The sequence below is a fragment of the Limanda limanda genome, chromosome 4 (genome assembly GCF_963576545.1).
Source record: "Limanda limanda chromosome 4, fLimLim1.1, whole genome shotgun sequence".
In the NCBI taxonomy this organism is placed as follows: domain Eukaryota; kingdom Metazoa; phylum Chordata; class Actinopteri; order Pleuronectiformes; family Pleuronectidae; genus Limanda; species Limanda limanda.
This window is the reverse complement of record NC_083639.1, coordinates 9,936,666-9,952,868: the sequence shown is the minus strand read 5'-3', so window position 1 is coordinate 9,952,868 and position 16,203 is coordinate 9,936,666. Positions and strand designations below refer to the sequence as shown.

The following is a 16,203-nucleotide window of genomic DNA, read 5'->3' as shown; positions in this document are numbered from 1 at the left end:
TAAATATGGTGTAATCATTGTTTCTTTTTACTAACAGTGAGAATTTGTCAGTGTAAGACTTCATTTTAGATCAATGAACATAACAGCTTAAAAAATTGAAAAAACAACTTTTTAATGCTATATCAAATAAAGCTAAAGAAAAATTGGGGTAATAGCTGTGCCATGTTTCATATTCAGTGTGAACCAATTACAATATCTAAAGCCATTTTAGGCCAATTATCAAAAATAACAGTTGAAACACAAATGCTGACAAAAAAGAAACTTCACATTAAATCGTGTGTGTTTTTCCCACACTGCTGTTTCCCTGTGAGAACCCACAACAACACTCCTCTTCAGGTCTGTTATATAAAAGGTAAATACAACTTTCAATCAATCGCCACGTCGGACAGAGGTACAGATCTTCTTTTGGACACCACGCTGCAGTACAACACTGTGGCGTCTAAACCAGAGAGTGACACGTGTGGTGGAATATTTCTCCCACGAGCAGCATCAAAGCTTCTCTATAAATACATGCACAGACACAAACACACAGTGACCCATATGCGAAGCAAACACACGATCTGTCACCGAATAATGTTGAAAAATAAGTGTCCCTTTGAGATTCGTATAGCAGGGATTTTTACGTGGAAATGAGAAGGATACACATACAGGGATTTTTTTTTAAAGGCCACAAGCAGGAAACCACACAGAGCCTTTACTATTAGATTTTAATATTCTGCATGTTTATACTCATCATAATATATAGTGGGAAATGGAAAGCTCTAATGTAGGCTACTTAATATCAAGATTGTTACTCTAATAGTTTGTGAGAAACTGAGGTGTTTCATGAAAACTGAGGAGACTGTCAAGAATAGAACAAAAACGTTTGTAGAAATACTCACCTTTTGGTCAAATGTGTTTGCATTGCTGTGTATTATTATTATGTTAAAGCGGCCTTATCAACATTTAATTTTGCTTTTACTCAAACTTGTTACAATCTAAACTAGTTTAGTGTTTAAATATTTAAAAGACTACATTCTGAAGGTTCTGAACACTGCATCAGGCATAGCAGGGGTTCAGATTAATGACAAAAGATAAGTCTTCGATGTAGAAAAAACCCCGTTACAACTTTGAATAAAAACAAATCACATTAAGAAGGCAAACAATTTGATTTGTCCACTGATCCATCACTGTTTATCAACTTATGCAAACAAGGAGCAGTTTGACATGAAATCAATGGGAGCAGTAACCTTGCTCTGCAGCAGGAAAAAAACCACCACAGAGAGCCTTTCTTCCAGCCTCCGACCAAACATGTTCCCATTTCACATCTCATGAGCAAGTCTTCAAAACAATCTCCCTCTCTGCTCCGTATTCACACAAGTGAGGAGAGGAGGCTATAGATTACATAAGGACATTTACAGTAGTATTTGTAGATGGATTTATGCACAGGAGGAAACTTGAGGTAGAAAGAGAGCATTATGAATTCTGTGCTGCACAGTGACACTAATCATATTTCAGATTTGAGATTAACATAAAAACTGAAGTTAGGCGAGGAAAATGCTAATGTTCTGTCAAGCTGTAAACACGGTGGTATTTTGATGACACTGTTTCTCCCTCTCTTTTTTTTTATGATGGATGGTTTTAAATAAGCGCAGAGCAGCTCAGATAAACGGTCCTTCAGACATCAAGGTCTCATGGGGTGATGGCAGTACAACAGCAACAAATCACGTGCACTACATGTGGAATAATTTGAAATGATTAAAACAATAAATGTAAAAGTGTTTCGTTGCTGCACTGAGCCGGAGCTCTTAGACCATGAGACCGGACCGCTACGCGTCAAGCCTGGCGCATCCATGTGACTGAGGCACATCAACAATCTCTGTGGCTCCCTGGAACATGACCAAATAATACAACACTGCAGGCAGAGTGTTGTGTGCTCCTGCTTCATATGCGCTGTTTCACACTGGGTTTCTTCCCCGCTCTGGTCCAAGTGTCGTCTGTTGCTGCTGCGCATCGCCAGGAAGCTAAGAACGATCCAAGGATTTGTGTCCCACACCAGATCCGCCACTTCATCATCTTCATCAACGCAAACAAGCGACTAAAATGAGCCCGTGACAAGACAGGAGGCTGCGGATGTGAGCTGATGTGTATTCCTGTCGTCTCGGGAATCCAAACAGGTCTGGGCTGATCCTGTCCCACCGATGGACAGACCAGCATCCATTTCATTTAGCTGGAACCCCCCCAAGTCCAGTTGTCTCCAAATACAAACCCCCCACTGTTTTTATCGTTGAAAATACGATTTTTACTTGAAATGCTTCAAATGAGTGTCGTGGGAAGTGCAGCAGTGGGAGTGTTGGAACTTACCAGTTTGCAGAGTGGGAATCCCCGGTATACATCCCTGCTGCAGGTGTCGGTGCGCTGCGCTGCGCTATGTCTCCGGCTCTGGACCCGGATTCACTTGAGCGCTCCCCGGGACAGCCGACTGTCAGCCAGGAACGTGACCAGAATAATCTGCCTCCGTTTTGTCATAAATATTACAGCGGGAGGAGGAGAGAGGGAGGAGAGGGGGGTGAGGAAGAGAGAGAGAGGGGGAGAGAGAGAGAGAGAGAGAGAGAGAGAGAGAGAGAGGTGTTGATGGGGGGGCCTCCGATCTTACTCCACTCCACGGTTATACACGCACACAGCGCAGCAGCCGCAGAGGCAGTGGCTGCATGTCGGTGCACCCCCCAGCTCACAAATGCGGTGTGTGTGTGGGGGGGGGGGGGGGGGGGGGGGGGGCTGGATGTTGTGTTCTTGTCTTTCACCTTTTCCCTTCCACTTTTCACGCAGAGATCTTGCGCATCTTCCCGCCGGACGCGAGAGGATGCGCCAACCCGCACGCCGGAGAGCAGTGAGCTCGGTCCCGGCAGCAGCGACCAATTACGGCGATCTTCTGCAGGCTGAGGGGAGGGGAGGGGTTGGGTGGGGGTGGTGGTGGTGGGCTGGGAGGGTGCAATGGAGAGAGGGATTTTTTTTTTGTTGTTGGAAGAGGGAGGAGACAGGGATGCAGGAGGAGGGGGGAAAGTGGTGTGTGTGTGTGTGTGTGTGTGTGTGTGTGTGTGTGTGTGTGTGTGTGTGTGTGTGTGTGTGTGTGTGTGTGTGTGTGTGTGTGTGTGTGTGTGTGTGTGTGTGTGTGTGCGTGTGTTTGCGTGTGTGATGGCGAGCCTCTCACAAGGACGACCTGAGATTCCTCAAGGGTGAACTGCTCCTCTGTAGTAATTCAACGAGATTTACTCCCCTAGTTCCCCCTTTCTCTCCCGCTCTCAAAACGTATGGCACACACTTCACCTGATCTCCCTCAAAGTTAAATGATTGGAGTCTTGGCTCCACTTGATAATATCAGTCCCCCCCTTCCCACACACACAAACCCACACACACACATCCCCTCATGCACTGTGGAGGAGGGAACAGTCTTTTTGGAGTCTTGTGTCTCTTGCTTTGCTGCACACTGAGTGTGTCTGCACCTGCTTCTGTCAGACTCTAAATTTCCATGTGGCGACTCAATCGCCCGGTGGAGGATAAACTGAAAGAGCAGGTTCATGAGGCTTGACGCCATATTTCACCTGCTGCGATTGTCTCATTGTGCCGTGCATCCTCGTCCAGTGAGCACATGTGTGCAGGGATCAAGGTCACTGACTTTAAAATGTGACCTTGAGCGCACAATAAATACAGCAGTTCTCAAGCAGAATCACCGATGGTAGTTTTTTAGCAAAGGTCTCCTTGAACCTGTTACACCTACAGATGAAGTTTCTGTCTGACCCGAGTATATAATAAAAGCATGGTGGTATAAATGCTGTCGACACAACATTGAAGAAAAAAACATTTTATGGTGTTAAAATTACATAAAATCTGTGAGGATTTGACCCCGTACGTCGGCCTATTTATTTTCAATCCTGATTTTGTTAATGCATTTTTCTTGGTGGCACTGATGATAAAATTATAGTGATAGGGTCAATAGTGTGTTATGGTTAAAGCAAAAGTTCACTGTCATGTCAGTCCAGTAATTGTGCGTCTAACAGCCAGCAGCTACTAGCTTAGCATAGCATAGTGATTGGAAGCACAGGCCGGCCCAGGACAGTCCAACAGCTACAAAATCTGCCTGGCAACACAGCTAAAGTTCAATAATCAACACATTATATCTTATCTTTAAATCTAATAATAAACTGTATAACCAAATTATGGAAAAAACAACTTCCTGAAGTCTAAACTACAAAACTGAACAGCCACATAGTTGCAATAGCGCTGTAAAACTCATTCTCATTGTAAATAAATTAATCTGTGTCAGGCTGTTCCTCCCTGCTTTAGCTCTTCATGCTAAGCTAACCGGCTGATGGCTATAGCCTCATACCATTGAGACAAGAGAGTTGTATTTGTTCTCTCATCTAATTCCCGGCAAGAAATACACACATTTTCCAAAATGTCAAACATTTCCTTTAATAAATGAATACTGTAACCAAAGACTTTATATAAATATGGGCAACTGCTCTCCACTTCCATCCACTTTCCAGAAATAAAACCATTCTGGACACAAAAGCTACCATTATGTGCAATTAGAGCGTGTCTGAAATCACTCACCAATCATTATATAGTGAGTTCACCATTTTCTACTGGTGTCCAGATGTGAATGTAATCATTTAAGTTTTTTATACCTTATGCAGTGCGCTCATTGCTTCCGTCTAAGCATCAAAAAAGTATGGCACAGCCGATGGTCACTAACCGAGCAATATGTATCATCGTGCATTTCGACTCAAGGCGGAGAGACGAGAGGAAATAGAAAGTAAATAAGTAAATAGAAGGAGAGCCGCACATCATAGCACAAAGTGAGGGAAAAAAGTTATTTCTACATTTAAAGGTGATCATTCAATAGGTTTATGTTTCTTAAAGTTTAAATAGTGTTATACTGACTGTTGGATTTTCCACAGGCTGACGTTGTTGCTGTGTGTAATACCACGTGATGAAGTCATTACTTGCACAGAGAAAAATTTGGAACCAGTTAGCTTTAAGCTTTACATGTGGAGCACAGACATGGGTTTAAAGGAACTGTAGCTTCTTGATTCTTGGAGAAACAGACCGTGAGCAGCACTTCACCCTCTCAGCACCTTATTTTCTGCACACCACCTACTCCTTTCACTGCGCCACACATTTTTCAGGACACCAAGGCCCCCCCCCCCCCGAGCCTGCAGCCACCTGGAAATGTGAAAAATACTGTGAGTTGCCCTTACTACAGATCTTCAACCCATGTGAAAACAGTCGCAAATGGTGAGCTGATCAGGAGCATCTGCCAAACACCCACAAACCATATGTCTGTGACACTCGTGCAAGCAAAAATAGAGAAAAACATCTAATCATGCACACAAAATACCAGAAAGCCAATATAAACACACATGGACCTAACATCCACAGACAGACATGTGCACACGCTCAAGCGCACAAAATACTCAGTTGATATATATATATGCTAAGACATACTCCGGTTTACAAATCAAAGACAAGATCCCCATCGGTGTAATCGAAAAAGAAAATATCATCCATCATGATTTTCAGCACACCATCTTAACTATTATATCACAGCCTTGTGTACTCCACCATCACCTCATATATTTTACTGACTTCCCATATTTCCTAAAATGCCTTGCAGGAAGAAAATGAGCCTGAGCTTGCCTCATGCAGCTGTGGCTGAAGAAGCAGCAGCTACAGTTAAGCACGAGCAAACCAACATGTGACTGAGCAGTCGGAGAGCTACAGCTCCTTCCACTGCAGAGGATTCTGTTGTGTTAAATGTCAGTTAACACTGCCAAGGCAAGTGAGTTACATTACATTTCATTTAGCTGATGCTTTTATCCAAAGGGACTAACATTGTGTTCAACATGTGACCTTTTTATCAGATGTATCAGTGAAAAGTTTCACTGGGTCAGAAACCCTTGTTTATGTCTACATTTGTCAAATAATCCACAAGGAGGAGACAGACAGACCATCAAACAAAGAGATGAGGGTAAAAAAACAGTTGTAGTTGTATAATAATACAGTAGTAACATTAAAAGAATAAAGTTATAATTTAAGGCCATGCGTCATTTTATTTGGGGGATATCAGTCTGTCGGCTGTGTGGAAATGAGGATTGTAGAGCATCTTGTTCACCAATCTTTTAGTGGTTTTCACAAATAACGAAATATGTCATTTTGGCACATCAGTATCACATTTTCCTAAGTGTCAGGACTTTGGAAAGATTGTGAAAGAAACTGAGTTTATTCTAAAGATAGAACCACACAATCTTGTAAGATTGTTGCCTCTGTAATGGAGGAGGACATTTAGAGTTTGGTAGCAGTCCACCGCAGTGCTATCGCTGGTTAAATCTTGAGTTTCACAGTTCCTGGAGAAACGATGAGACTGTGAATCAAGATTTTGAATCCTTTGTTTTCCAAATTTGATCTCCTTTACTCTGCTGAAATTACCTTGTTCCTTATTAAATTGCATCTTTATTCATTAAATATTATGACATAGATTCTCTAAATCCGTAGAATGTTTTTTTACTCCAATGTTCCAATTGTTAAGAAAACACAACCCCTGATCTTAGAATGTTTTTCTGCAAAGAAGAACATACAGTGACCTCCCAGTTCCATCCCTGGAGAGAGAGATTTTCCCGTCAGGCATAAATAAAACATCACATCAATCAGACTCATGGATTCATCTCTTTTCTTTTTTTTCTACACAGTGTATATGAAACGTCTGTGGTCTCATTTTCAGAACAATGTAGACATGGCACACTTATTGGAGCGATAATATACATTAGCCTGTATATTTACTGTACTCTCTGTGGTTTGGGTTACTGAGTGCATCCCTGTGTCCTGTCTGACAGCAGGCCCGGTGGTGAGGGGTCCGTGTCTCCGTCTGTTTGGTGCAGCATCAAAGAACCTCTGGCAAACCTGAACACAAGTCAGGACCCGATGCTCAGCCTGGTGCCCGACATGCTGACTGGTCAGTTGCACGATTAGATGCACCTGTACCCTCAACTAGCCCTCTAAAAATACTGACTACCGTCTGTGATATTTTAGGAAGGAAAAAAATCATTGGGAAAATCAACATAGAAAGATCAAAATAGAAAGAAGCAGACAGAGTGCACATAAGCACAACCGTGACGTCAGCTAAGCCTAAATGCTCACATCAGTTTGCTAAGATGCACATTGATAATAGCATGTTGGTGTAGTACATTAGCTCTATTTGCATTTGAATGATAAGTAGCTGAAGCTTGAGCTGAGTTTTAAAAATACGACTTTTTCCCAATGCACTTTATTCAGTTAGTCAATTCATTAGCCGAAAAAGACATCACAACAAGGTCAGATGCACACCGGTCAACAAACCAGTCAATGTCAACGCATCCCAGTGTCCTAGGTCCTGATTTCCAGGTGTGGAAATGTCTTCTGACTTAAATCATGAGGACTAGGTTGGTTTTTACAATGCCTGCTTAACTGTCTGATCCCCAATTAACGCACAACTACATCCCATTGATTTTCTATGAGAGCTTCAACACAGTGATGAGTATCAACTTTATCTGTTATTACCATTTAAAATGCAAAGAACTACAACTATAGTGCTGCTGCTACCTAGTTAAATCACCATCTTTATTTTCCCAACGTCTTAAATCTGACTTCAAAGCTCCTAGATTAAGATGTGTTTTAAACATATTGAGGATATAATTTGGATATTTCTAAGCACAGATAAATAATCATACCCAGCCCGACCTGCTCTTGAATCTGACCGAAACATGCTGTAGAAACATCCACGTAGACGTGGCTCGACGTTTGAGGGAGACAAAGATGACCAATAAAGAGAGATAGAGAGAGGGGGTAACAGTGAGGGAAAGAAGGCATGAAAGGTGAGAGAGTGGAGGAAGACAAAATACATGACTCCAGTCAATTAAAATTGTGCATTATGAAGGATGTGAAACAAATTGACCTTTTACCGGTGTAAAGAAGGGGAAGCAGGTCAGCTCACTAAATGCCACATGTGAAGTATATTTGCGAAAGAAAGAGACAGTTTGCTTTACCCTCTCATTAGTGGACCAAGGAAGTAGCCCTGGACCTGCACAGTGGGTCTGATATTGAATGGTCGGCCACCTTTAGCTGGTATTTGGTGGTGGCTGTAAAGTATAATTTTCTCGATGCAGTATGCCCACTGCGGGTCCCCCGGCTGCTGCTGTTCAAATAAGTCTAATGGGCTGTGAAATGAGTTTTATCTCTGCACACAATATGGCTACAGAACAATTCTGGACTATCAAGTCTCCCTAAAGGCTGGGCCAGGAAAATGCATTTTCGTTTTAAATTACATACAGTGCACCCATTACGAAAACACTCACATTTATATACACCCTGGCTTAGTAAAGCAGTAACACATTTTGGCCAGCATGAGAACGCTCCAATAAGAGTGAGTGGGCACAGGTGCCTGTGTGCGTTCACCTGTCTTCAGGACTGTATGCGTTCACCTGTATGCGCGACTGTATGCGTTCATCTGTCTGTGGACTGTGTGCGTTCATCTGTCTGCACGACTGTATGCATTCACCTGTCTTCACGACTGTATGCATTCACCTGTCAGCATGTCTGCGTGCATTCATTTGTCTGCACGACTGTATGCGTTCCTCTGGTTGCGTTCATCTGTATGCGCGACTGTATGCGTTCATCCGTGTGCACGACTGCATGCGTTCACCTGTGCTTCCGCCATCAAAGTCCGTCAAGACATTTCTGGTTTGATTAAACCACAAAGGGACTGTTTGATGGATGGAAGATGAGATGAGAAGTGACCTGTCACTTCACCCCCTCCTCCCCTTTCCACCCACAACCTTTTCCTACCTGACCCTTGCCCGTGTGGTCGGCTCTCCCTGGGCGGCGTCTGACATCCCTGGTCCTGTCTCCTGCCAAGCTCCCATCCTGTTCTTCATCGACATGTACAAGCCTGTCACTTCCCTCCCATCCCCACTCAGCTGTATGCATGACTTCTCTAGCACAGCAGCAGCAGGGCCCTCCTGCACCCCACCTGCATGCACAAACGTCATCATTCTCTTACAACTACTCGAGCACTACAAACTGATAGCTGTGCTTTCTTTTCTCTTATATGAAAACCTGAGCCTCAGGGTGCCGTTTGATTCAGGATGAAGATATTTCTCGGAGCTTGCCAAGGATGATATGCTGAATACGAGCGATGGAGCCCTGCAGCCCACTAATCCAAACTGATACACCTCACAGACGGCTTCCATACATCCATCAACAGAGACAAGGAGGGAATAATCTTCTGTCTCACCTTGCAGTCTGCTTCTGTCTTCACTAAATGACCATTTATCTGCATCACTGTCATCCCTTTCTCTCTTTGTGTTTAGGGCTTCATCATTACTGCTACTAAAACAGCTTTTTCCAACTGAAAACCATCTCTGTCCACACAAGCGTTTTGGTTCTGTATAAGTTTTAATCACCATCCATACTAACACACAAACAACACACAATAACTGTGGACAAATTCCAATCAATCAAAAGGCAATTACTTAGTGTCAGCTAGTGTGCACAAGATCAGAAAAGTCATTTGGGTAATGATCCCTCAGGTCTGGAGCAACAGCACAGTTTGAGTCATTAAGGGAATGAATTCTTAAATTGAAGATGGTGTTTTTGGATCAGTGAAGCAGAATCAAAAAATGAGGACAGCTTTACTTAATGAAAATCAAAGCAGAGATATGAGCTCAAAGCTTCAAGTGGGGTCAGAGGTCAACAGATAGCGATCTGCACCATCTCTGAGAGAGCAGGCATGCTAGCTACACAGAGTAAAGTGTACGTAGTGATACCACGTAGCGCAGTAACTGAATCCTGCTGAAATGTGATATCTGCTCATTGGTTCCTCCTTTTAGAGCCTACAGTTTATTTGTTAATGTAGGTGTGTCTGATTTAAAGGGCAGTCGCATAAAATTTTATCATCTGGGCTTGTGCCACAGGGAGAAACCATTTACTGTTTTCAGGCATGAACTCCCTGGGAAATTGGAACTGGACATTTCCCAGAGTTTCACAAATGAGGAACGTAGCAGGAGGTTTTCTGTCTCAGATGCTTTCTCAACAACAGGAACTCTTCAGATACTTAATTTTCATATGTTGGATCCCGAATGTATCTGCTCCAGGTTTGATTCTCTTATCAAATGATTTACACTAATTTGAGTTAATTGCGTGTGTGTTTTTTCATAACGCTAAAGGTTACTCTGCTATGACCAGGATCTATTATATTATGAACGAAAGCTCTCAAATCTTGTTGTCTCTTTCCAGGTTGAGATCTTCGTTGCTGTCTTCTACATGTGTGGCTCCTCTTTTTCATTCCGAAATATTTGTGTTCTTTCAGTTTTCGCGTCTGTGGCATGTTGAAATTATTATTAACATGCCTACACATTTGCTGTGAATTTTCCATAAAGTTCCGGTCGTATTCTCATAGAGGCTCGCTCTGACATTTTTTAAATGTTACAAGGGAGCGGGCAGGAAAATTACTCGGAATTACTTGCGTTCTCAAAACTGCCCCTATGGACAATCAGGTAAGTGGTGCACTTCAGTGCAAGTCTAAAAGCAGCTATACTCAGGTTCATTTTGCCAATGTTACACCACACTATCTGCGATACGTCTTGTCTGTGTCGCACAAGTTCCAGCGAGCAGGAAGGGCCTCGCATGTCTCACTTCCATCTACCCCCTCTCCTCTACAATAACTATTTTTCCACCAATCTCTGCTTCCTAGTCAGCTGCAAAATTACAGATTACAGATTTTCTTACAGTCAAGAGAGGGAAGTGGATGCCTGGAGTGAAGAAAGATTGAGAGAGAGTGGCAAAAGTTGGGAAGGAGAGAGTAATGGCTGTACAGAGACCTGAGAAAGTCGATAAAAAGAATCTCGGGCCATCAGAAGTTTGAGCATAAGCAGAAATACATTGAATGACAGTAAGGAGAGATGAGAAATGGCATATGGTAATTTAGGCTCATGCGCCTCAGACGTCCCATGAGAGCCTTTTAATAGGGCGGAGGCATAGTGACACTCAGGTGGCCCTTGCTCATCACCGCCATAATGAAGAGAATATGCTAATAGCTGACTCATCTGCTGGAGGAAAAATTTAAGAAACCAAATAACACTGTCGCCCGCCGTTTATGTTCATGATGGAGACGGTCAGGAGAGGAGACAGAGTGTTGAAGAGGCAGAGAGAGTGAGAGAGGAGCTGTTGCATGATATTAGCAATAAGATTTAGACACAGTTAATGTGCGACTAACCTCAGAGCCCATTGGCGATAGTCTAATGATGAATTTGCCTCTGGGGGCAACGACCAATATTTTGGGACTACCGGTAAAGTTGAAATTTTAGTCAAGGCTCCATCCAGTCACCATTCACAATTCACTGTTCACAGTCCAGCTGGTTTCTTTTACAGATTCTTAACACAAACAGTAATGCTTTGTCTAAGTGTTTACCGTCCAGGCGACATTTTCACAAATCTCTATTAATTGCTGTCTGTATTTGAATGTTAAAACTCGAGCAACCAAAGCCTGCTCAAACATTATTGGTCAAACTAGAAACCACAAAGCTTCTGGCTGGCCCCAGCTGAATCTTGAGATCAATGCATGGCGAATGGCTCTCGGACTTTCAATTCACAGTTGTAATGATCTCTTCGGATCTTAAACAGTTTTTGAAGTTCCTCATTAAGCACAAATATTCCATGCATAAAAATCAGATAATAAAGTGAGTAAAATGGACCTGATGGAGTATAACACCCGTTTCTAATTGAAAGTGCTTTGTGTGAAAGTGCTCAGCACATCCAGAGCCCAAATGCTTGGATCAATAGACTGAATAAATGCTTCAACTCGCACTACTTTGAGAGTTTAAACGAAAGACTCAGAGGACAGAGAAAACTTCTGATGCCCCGTCAACACTCTCAAACTCCAGGAGATGAAATAGATAAACCTCGGGGTCAAAGCGTTGACAGGAATGTGCTGTGAACAGCACACACAAGCTTTACAGTAATCCTGCACTTCTTTTTTTTTCTCACATAAAACTGCGTATTGATGAACAAGTATATATATATACGTCACAGCACATGCCCCTCAATATATATATATACCTCCAAAGGACTAACACACAATGGCTCCTGTGTTTTGCTTGATGAGCAAAATGTGCAAGCAAGTCTTCATAGGATCATATGCTAATATGGCTGAGGGGGTAAAAGTGAGATTGAGCACATTTCTAGCATGTTTCATTGCTATAGCAACAGCCTTTGTACTTGTGGAGGGAAGTGGGTGGCAGGAGAAAAAAAATAGCAAGAGTGAGTGATGGAGAGAGAGAGAGAGAGAGAGAGAGAGAGAGAGAGAGAGAGAGAGAGAGAGAGAGAGAGAGAGAGAGAGAGAGAGAGAGAGAGAGAGAGAGACTTTGGCGCGCTCCTCTCTCTTGGTTCCACCAATCAAGCTCTCTGCCAACCCCAAGACCCGGGGGCTTTAAACAGTCAAGGTCACTGAAGACGAAAAATGAACAACTCCTGAACGTGTTCCTTCATGTACCCTGCATCCGAGAGCGGGGATGAAGAGCAGTTCTGGCTCACACAGATAGAGGGAGCCACCATTGTACTCAGAGCGTGTTCATGATTGTCCTCCGCAAGACCCACTACTTCCCAACAGAAGGCTGAGAGAGGCTCAGCAATACCCTTGAAGGGTCATGGATGAAAAAGGGGGGGATTTAATCCCTATTGTTCTTCATTTGGTGGGCTAACACCTTCAGTTTTATAGAAAGAACAATATAACATGATATAATCTTTTCATATTTGAGAATATCAGATTTACAGCTCGGAACATGCCTCGTGTTGGATGCAAAGACACATAATCTCAATAATATTCCGCCCCGAGTTCAACGTTTATACGGGCAGTGCTGCTTTTATGGTGGGAATTACAACAAAATGGGTATGGCCTATATGGTGCATGCATGGACGCAGTGAGTCGGGCACTTAGTGCATATTAAATTACAATTCAGTTGTATCCCATTCAAACGCACATTAGCATAGGTCCGTGAAGGACAACCTTGAGTCACGGAACCAGAGCGTGTCTCTGTGTCAGTGTATTTAGCAAGAGAGCCCCCAGGAGCCCCCAATGTAGCAGAGTGAATATCAAATTAGATTAGGTTAATAAAGCTCCGCCGTGTCATAAAGATGCAAGTTTTGCAGCCTGTCTTTTGCATATGAGCCCCCCCCCCCTCCCCTCACACACACTTACAGCCACTGTCCTCATATGTCCTTTCAAAGACTCACAGGACTGCTCTAAAAGGCTTTGGTGCCTTGTGTAAAGCTGACTGGTTATGGCTACTGAAATCAGTGACGGCTGCTATTTTTAGGATGGGCAATATATCTCTAACACACGAGTCATGATGAAAAACACACACACAGACACACAGACACACACATGCGCACGCACGCGCGCACACACACACACACACACTCACACACACACAGGTACTGTAAGACTCCATGCTGTGGTACCGCAGGGTGCTGATGTTTTGTAATGAAGCGTTCAAGTGTATTTATTCCCAAAACACAATCTATTTATAGAGAGACTTAACTGTCTCAAAATAAATATATCTAGTTTAGCAATATCAAGCTGCAATTACAGGAAATCTAAATGCTCATCCTACTAGCTTGTAGTTGAAAGCAGAGTTTGAACGGTGTCCTTCTGTGCTTTTCTTCTCGATAGCTAAAGATAGCAGGTAAATTATTCTTTATTATTATTTCATCCACTACTGGTTACAGCATACGGTTTTCATCCAGTTTAACAGTTTGGGTACGGCCCTCTCCACTTAGCATGACAACAATGCTCAAAAAGAAGAACTGGAACATGAATCCTGTCACACTTAGATGCTCACTAATGCTCCTGTGGCTGAATGACGACAAACCCCTGCTGCCAGGTTCTACGATTTGGTGGAGAGCCATCCAAGAGGATTGAAGACTGGTGGTTGTTAGAATTTAAAGTTTAATTTAATCTTTAACCAAATTCAACACGGAGATCCTGAATATAAAACTCCAGCCTTCAAATAAAGTACCAGCATTATGTCAAACAGTAGTGTGAGTGGTGGTAGTTCAGTGTGACGCTGCAGCAGTTTGCACTGTGGCCTGTCTTTGCTCATCACCTGAGCCATTTGAGACCTTTCTCCTCTGCTTATCTTTACATCCACAGACACTGTCAGCGTATTGTGATCCTGTCCACTACACAGTGTGCATGATTTGTTAAAGCTGTCATGGAGGCACCCAGCACAATAAAGTGCTGACTGAGCTACCTTTCTAAAATGAAGTCATGTGGAGGAAGAAGAGGAAAGTTGTCCAGGAAGCTGTTTGAGGCCTGTTGACGTGTGATGAAGTGGATATGGAGTCAGTGTGAGTCCCACCAGGGGAAATAAAGTGGGGGCAGAGAGCATAGAAAAACCCAAGGGAGGAGGATTTATGGCCAACGAGCAGAAAATCCTCTCATTAATAGAATCTGCAGATTAATTTAGAACATCTATATCAGTCACACACACATGCACATACAATCGCACGTACCCACAATTGGCAGCACCTTATCTCCTCATCTTCTCCATTAACCCCTTGTGTCATGATTTCCATAAATTGGAATATCCCATTCTTTGTAAGCACTTAAAGATCATATCATGAAAGATTATGAAATAAACTAAATACATCTGAGACATTATCATTAGTTCTTATTGTCATAATCAAAAAGACTTGGCTGGCTTCAAAAGCACCATGTGCAGAACACAGAACAAACCAACTCTATTTTTATTCAAACATTTGGTTTATTAAAAATGCTTATTCAAAAGTTTAATAATACTAAAGAGACAAAATGATTTGCACCACACAAAAACGCGTTCCATCTCCAATAAACAGTATAAAAATACATTTTAAAATAGCACCTTTTCTCTGGCAGGTAAACATGCAGTCATGGTCAGGTATGCAACTTCCCCCCAAATAATAAAACCATTATGTACAAAGACAGCCTAAGAATATTGTGCTTGATTCTTCATATTTAATACAAATGATAAAACTATATCCAGCGTAATAACCCAGTATATTTATGCATTAATAGTTGTAATTGTGTGGAGAAGTGAGGGGAGTTTATTCTGACATTAGAGGTTCTGAAGTTTAAGTTTCTGCCCTGATTAAATTAGATGACTTAAATATTACAGAACAGATTTCTACTGGACTTGGTGGAATGAGTTTATTAATATCTTCAACAGTTGAGATATGCACTGTGCCAAGTGTCATTCTAGTTTGTATTTAGATTTGTATGCAGTGTTAACATGTAATATTTCAGGTTCTTGTTCTTTAAATAACCTTGTGGAAATGTTATAAATCATTTTTATTTAACTCGTTTTGGTATTGAATCAACTCTGCATGATTTCCTCATTTATTCTGTGTTTTTTCATTCCTTACTGCAATTCTCATTTATACAACTGGGCTTTGTCTTAAGAGCCATTAGCTTGAGTAACTGACTGAAATATCTTTTTAATTTAATGAGTGAAAAACACACACAACTCAGCCCACGTTGCTACAGTAAATATAATAATTACAATAAACACAACATCCTTATTAACAACCAGTTCGATAAGTTCATGGAAGGTGCAGCTTGTCATTTAATATTATTTCCTGTTTGTTGTATTTCATTAAGTGTGTCTTAAGTGTCTACTTGTGTTCCTCTTTGCTAAAACAGCTTTCATGTGTTTAACTGCAATTATGTTTGCTTCAGACTTTCTCCTTCCTTCCGACACATTAATTCAGGCGACAGCTCTGAAGATCACGATTACAAAGACGGCAACACAGCTGAGCCATAGCAAGTTGAATTCTAATTAGCAGTATCTTTCAGCGTTAATGGAGATCTGATCATCACCCACTTTATTAGGGTTTTTTTAAGGTGCCAAGAAGCACTGAGGGAGAAAAGGGCCCAGATTGTTGCAGCTTTTGTCAATGACTCAGATCATCAGGACACAAACTGTACACAAGAAACAAATAAATACCAAACAATGGAAGACTAAGTTCAGATTTTTTACAAGGTTAAGTCTTTGGTTTCATTTAAGTGGGAAGGAGAGGGTGGAAACAGCAATATGCATGTATTGTTTTACCAAATTCTAGTTTTTATTAACGCAATGGATGATCGTGTTTAACTTT

The 16,203-nt window shown here is 42.1% G+C and overlaps 1 protein-coding gene across 1 annotated transcript in view; it reads right to left on the bottom strand.

The window, feature by feature from the left end:
- Positions 1–2,800: 2,800 nt before the first annotated feature.
- col7a1 (collagen, type VII, alpha 1) overlaps positions 2,801–16,203 on the bottom strand; it is a 70,941-nt gene continuing 57,538 nt past the window's right edge. Inside the window, exons 117-118 of the mRNA XM_061069233.1 lie at positions 8,860–9,043; positions 2,801–2,960 (exon numbers count right to left, since the gene is read on the bottom strand). Of these exons, the coding sequence (XP_060925216.1) occupies positions 2,801–2,960; positions 8,860–9,043 (344 nt within the window). The remainder of the gene's footprint in view (positions 2,961–8,859; positions 9,044–16,203) is intronic.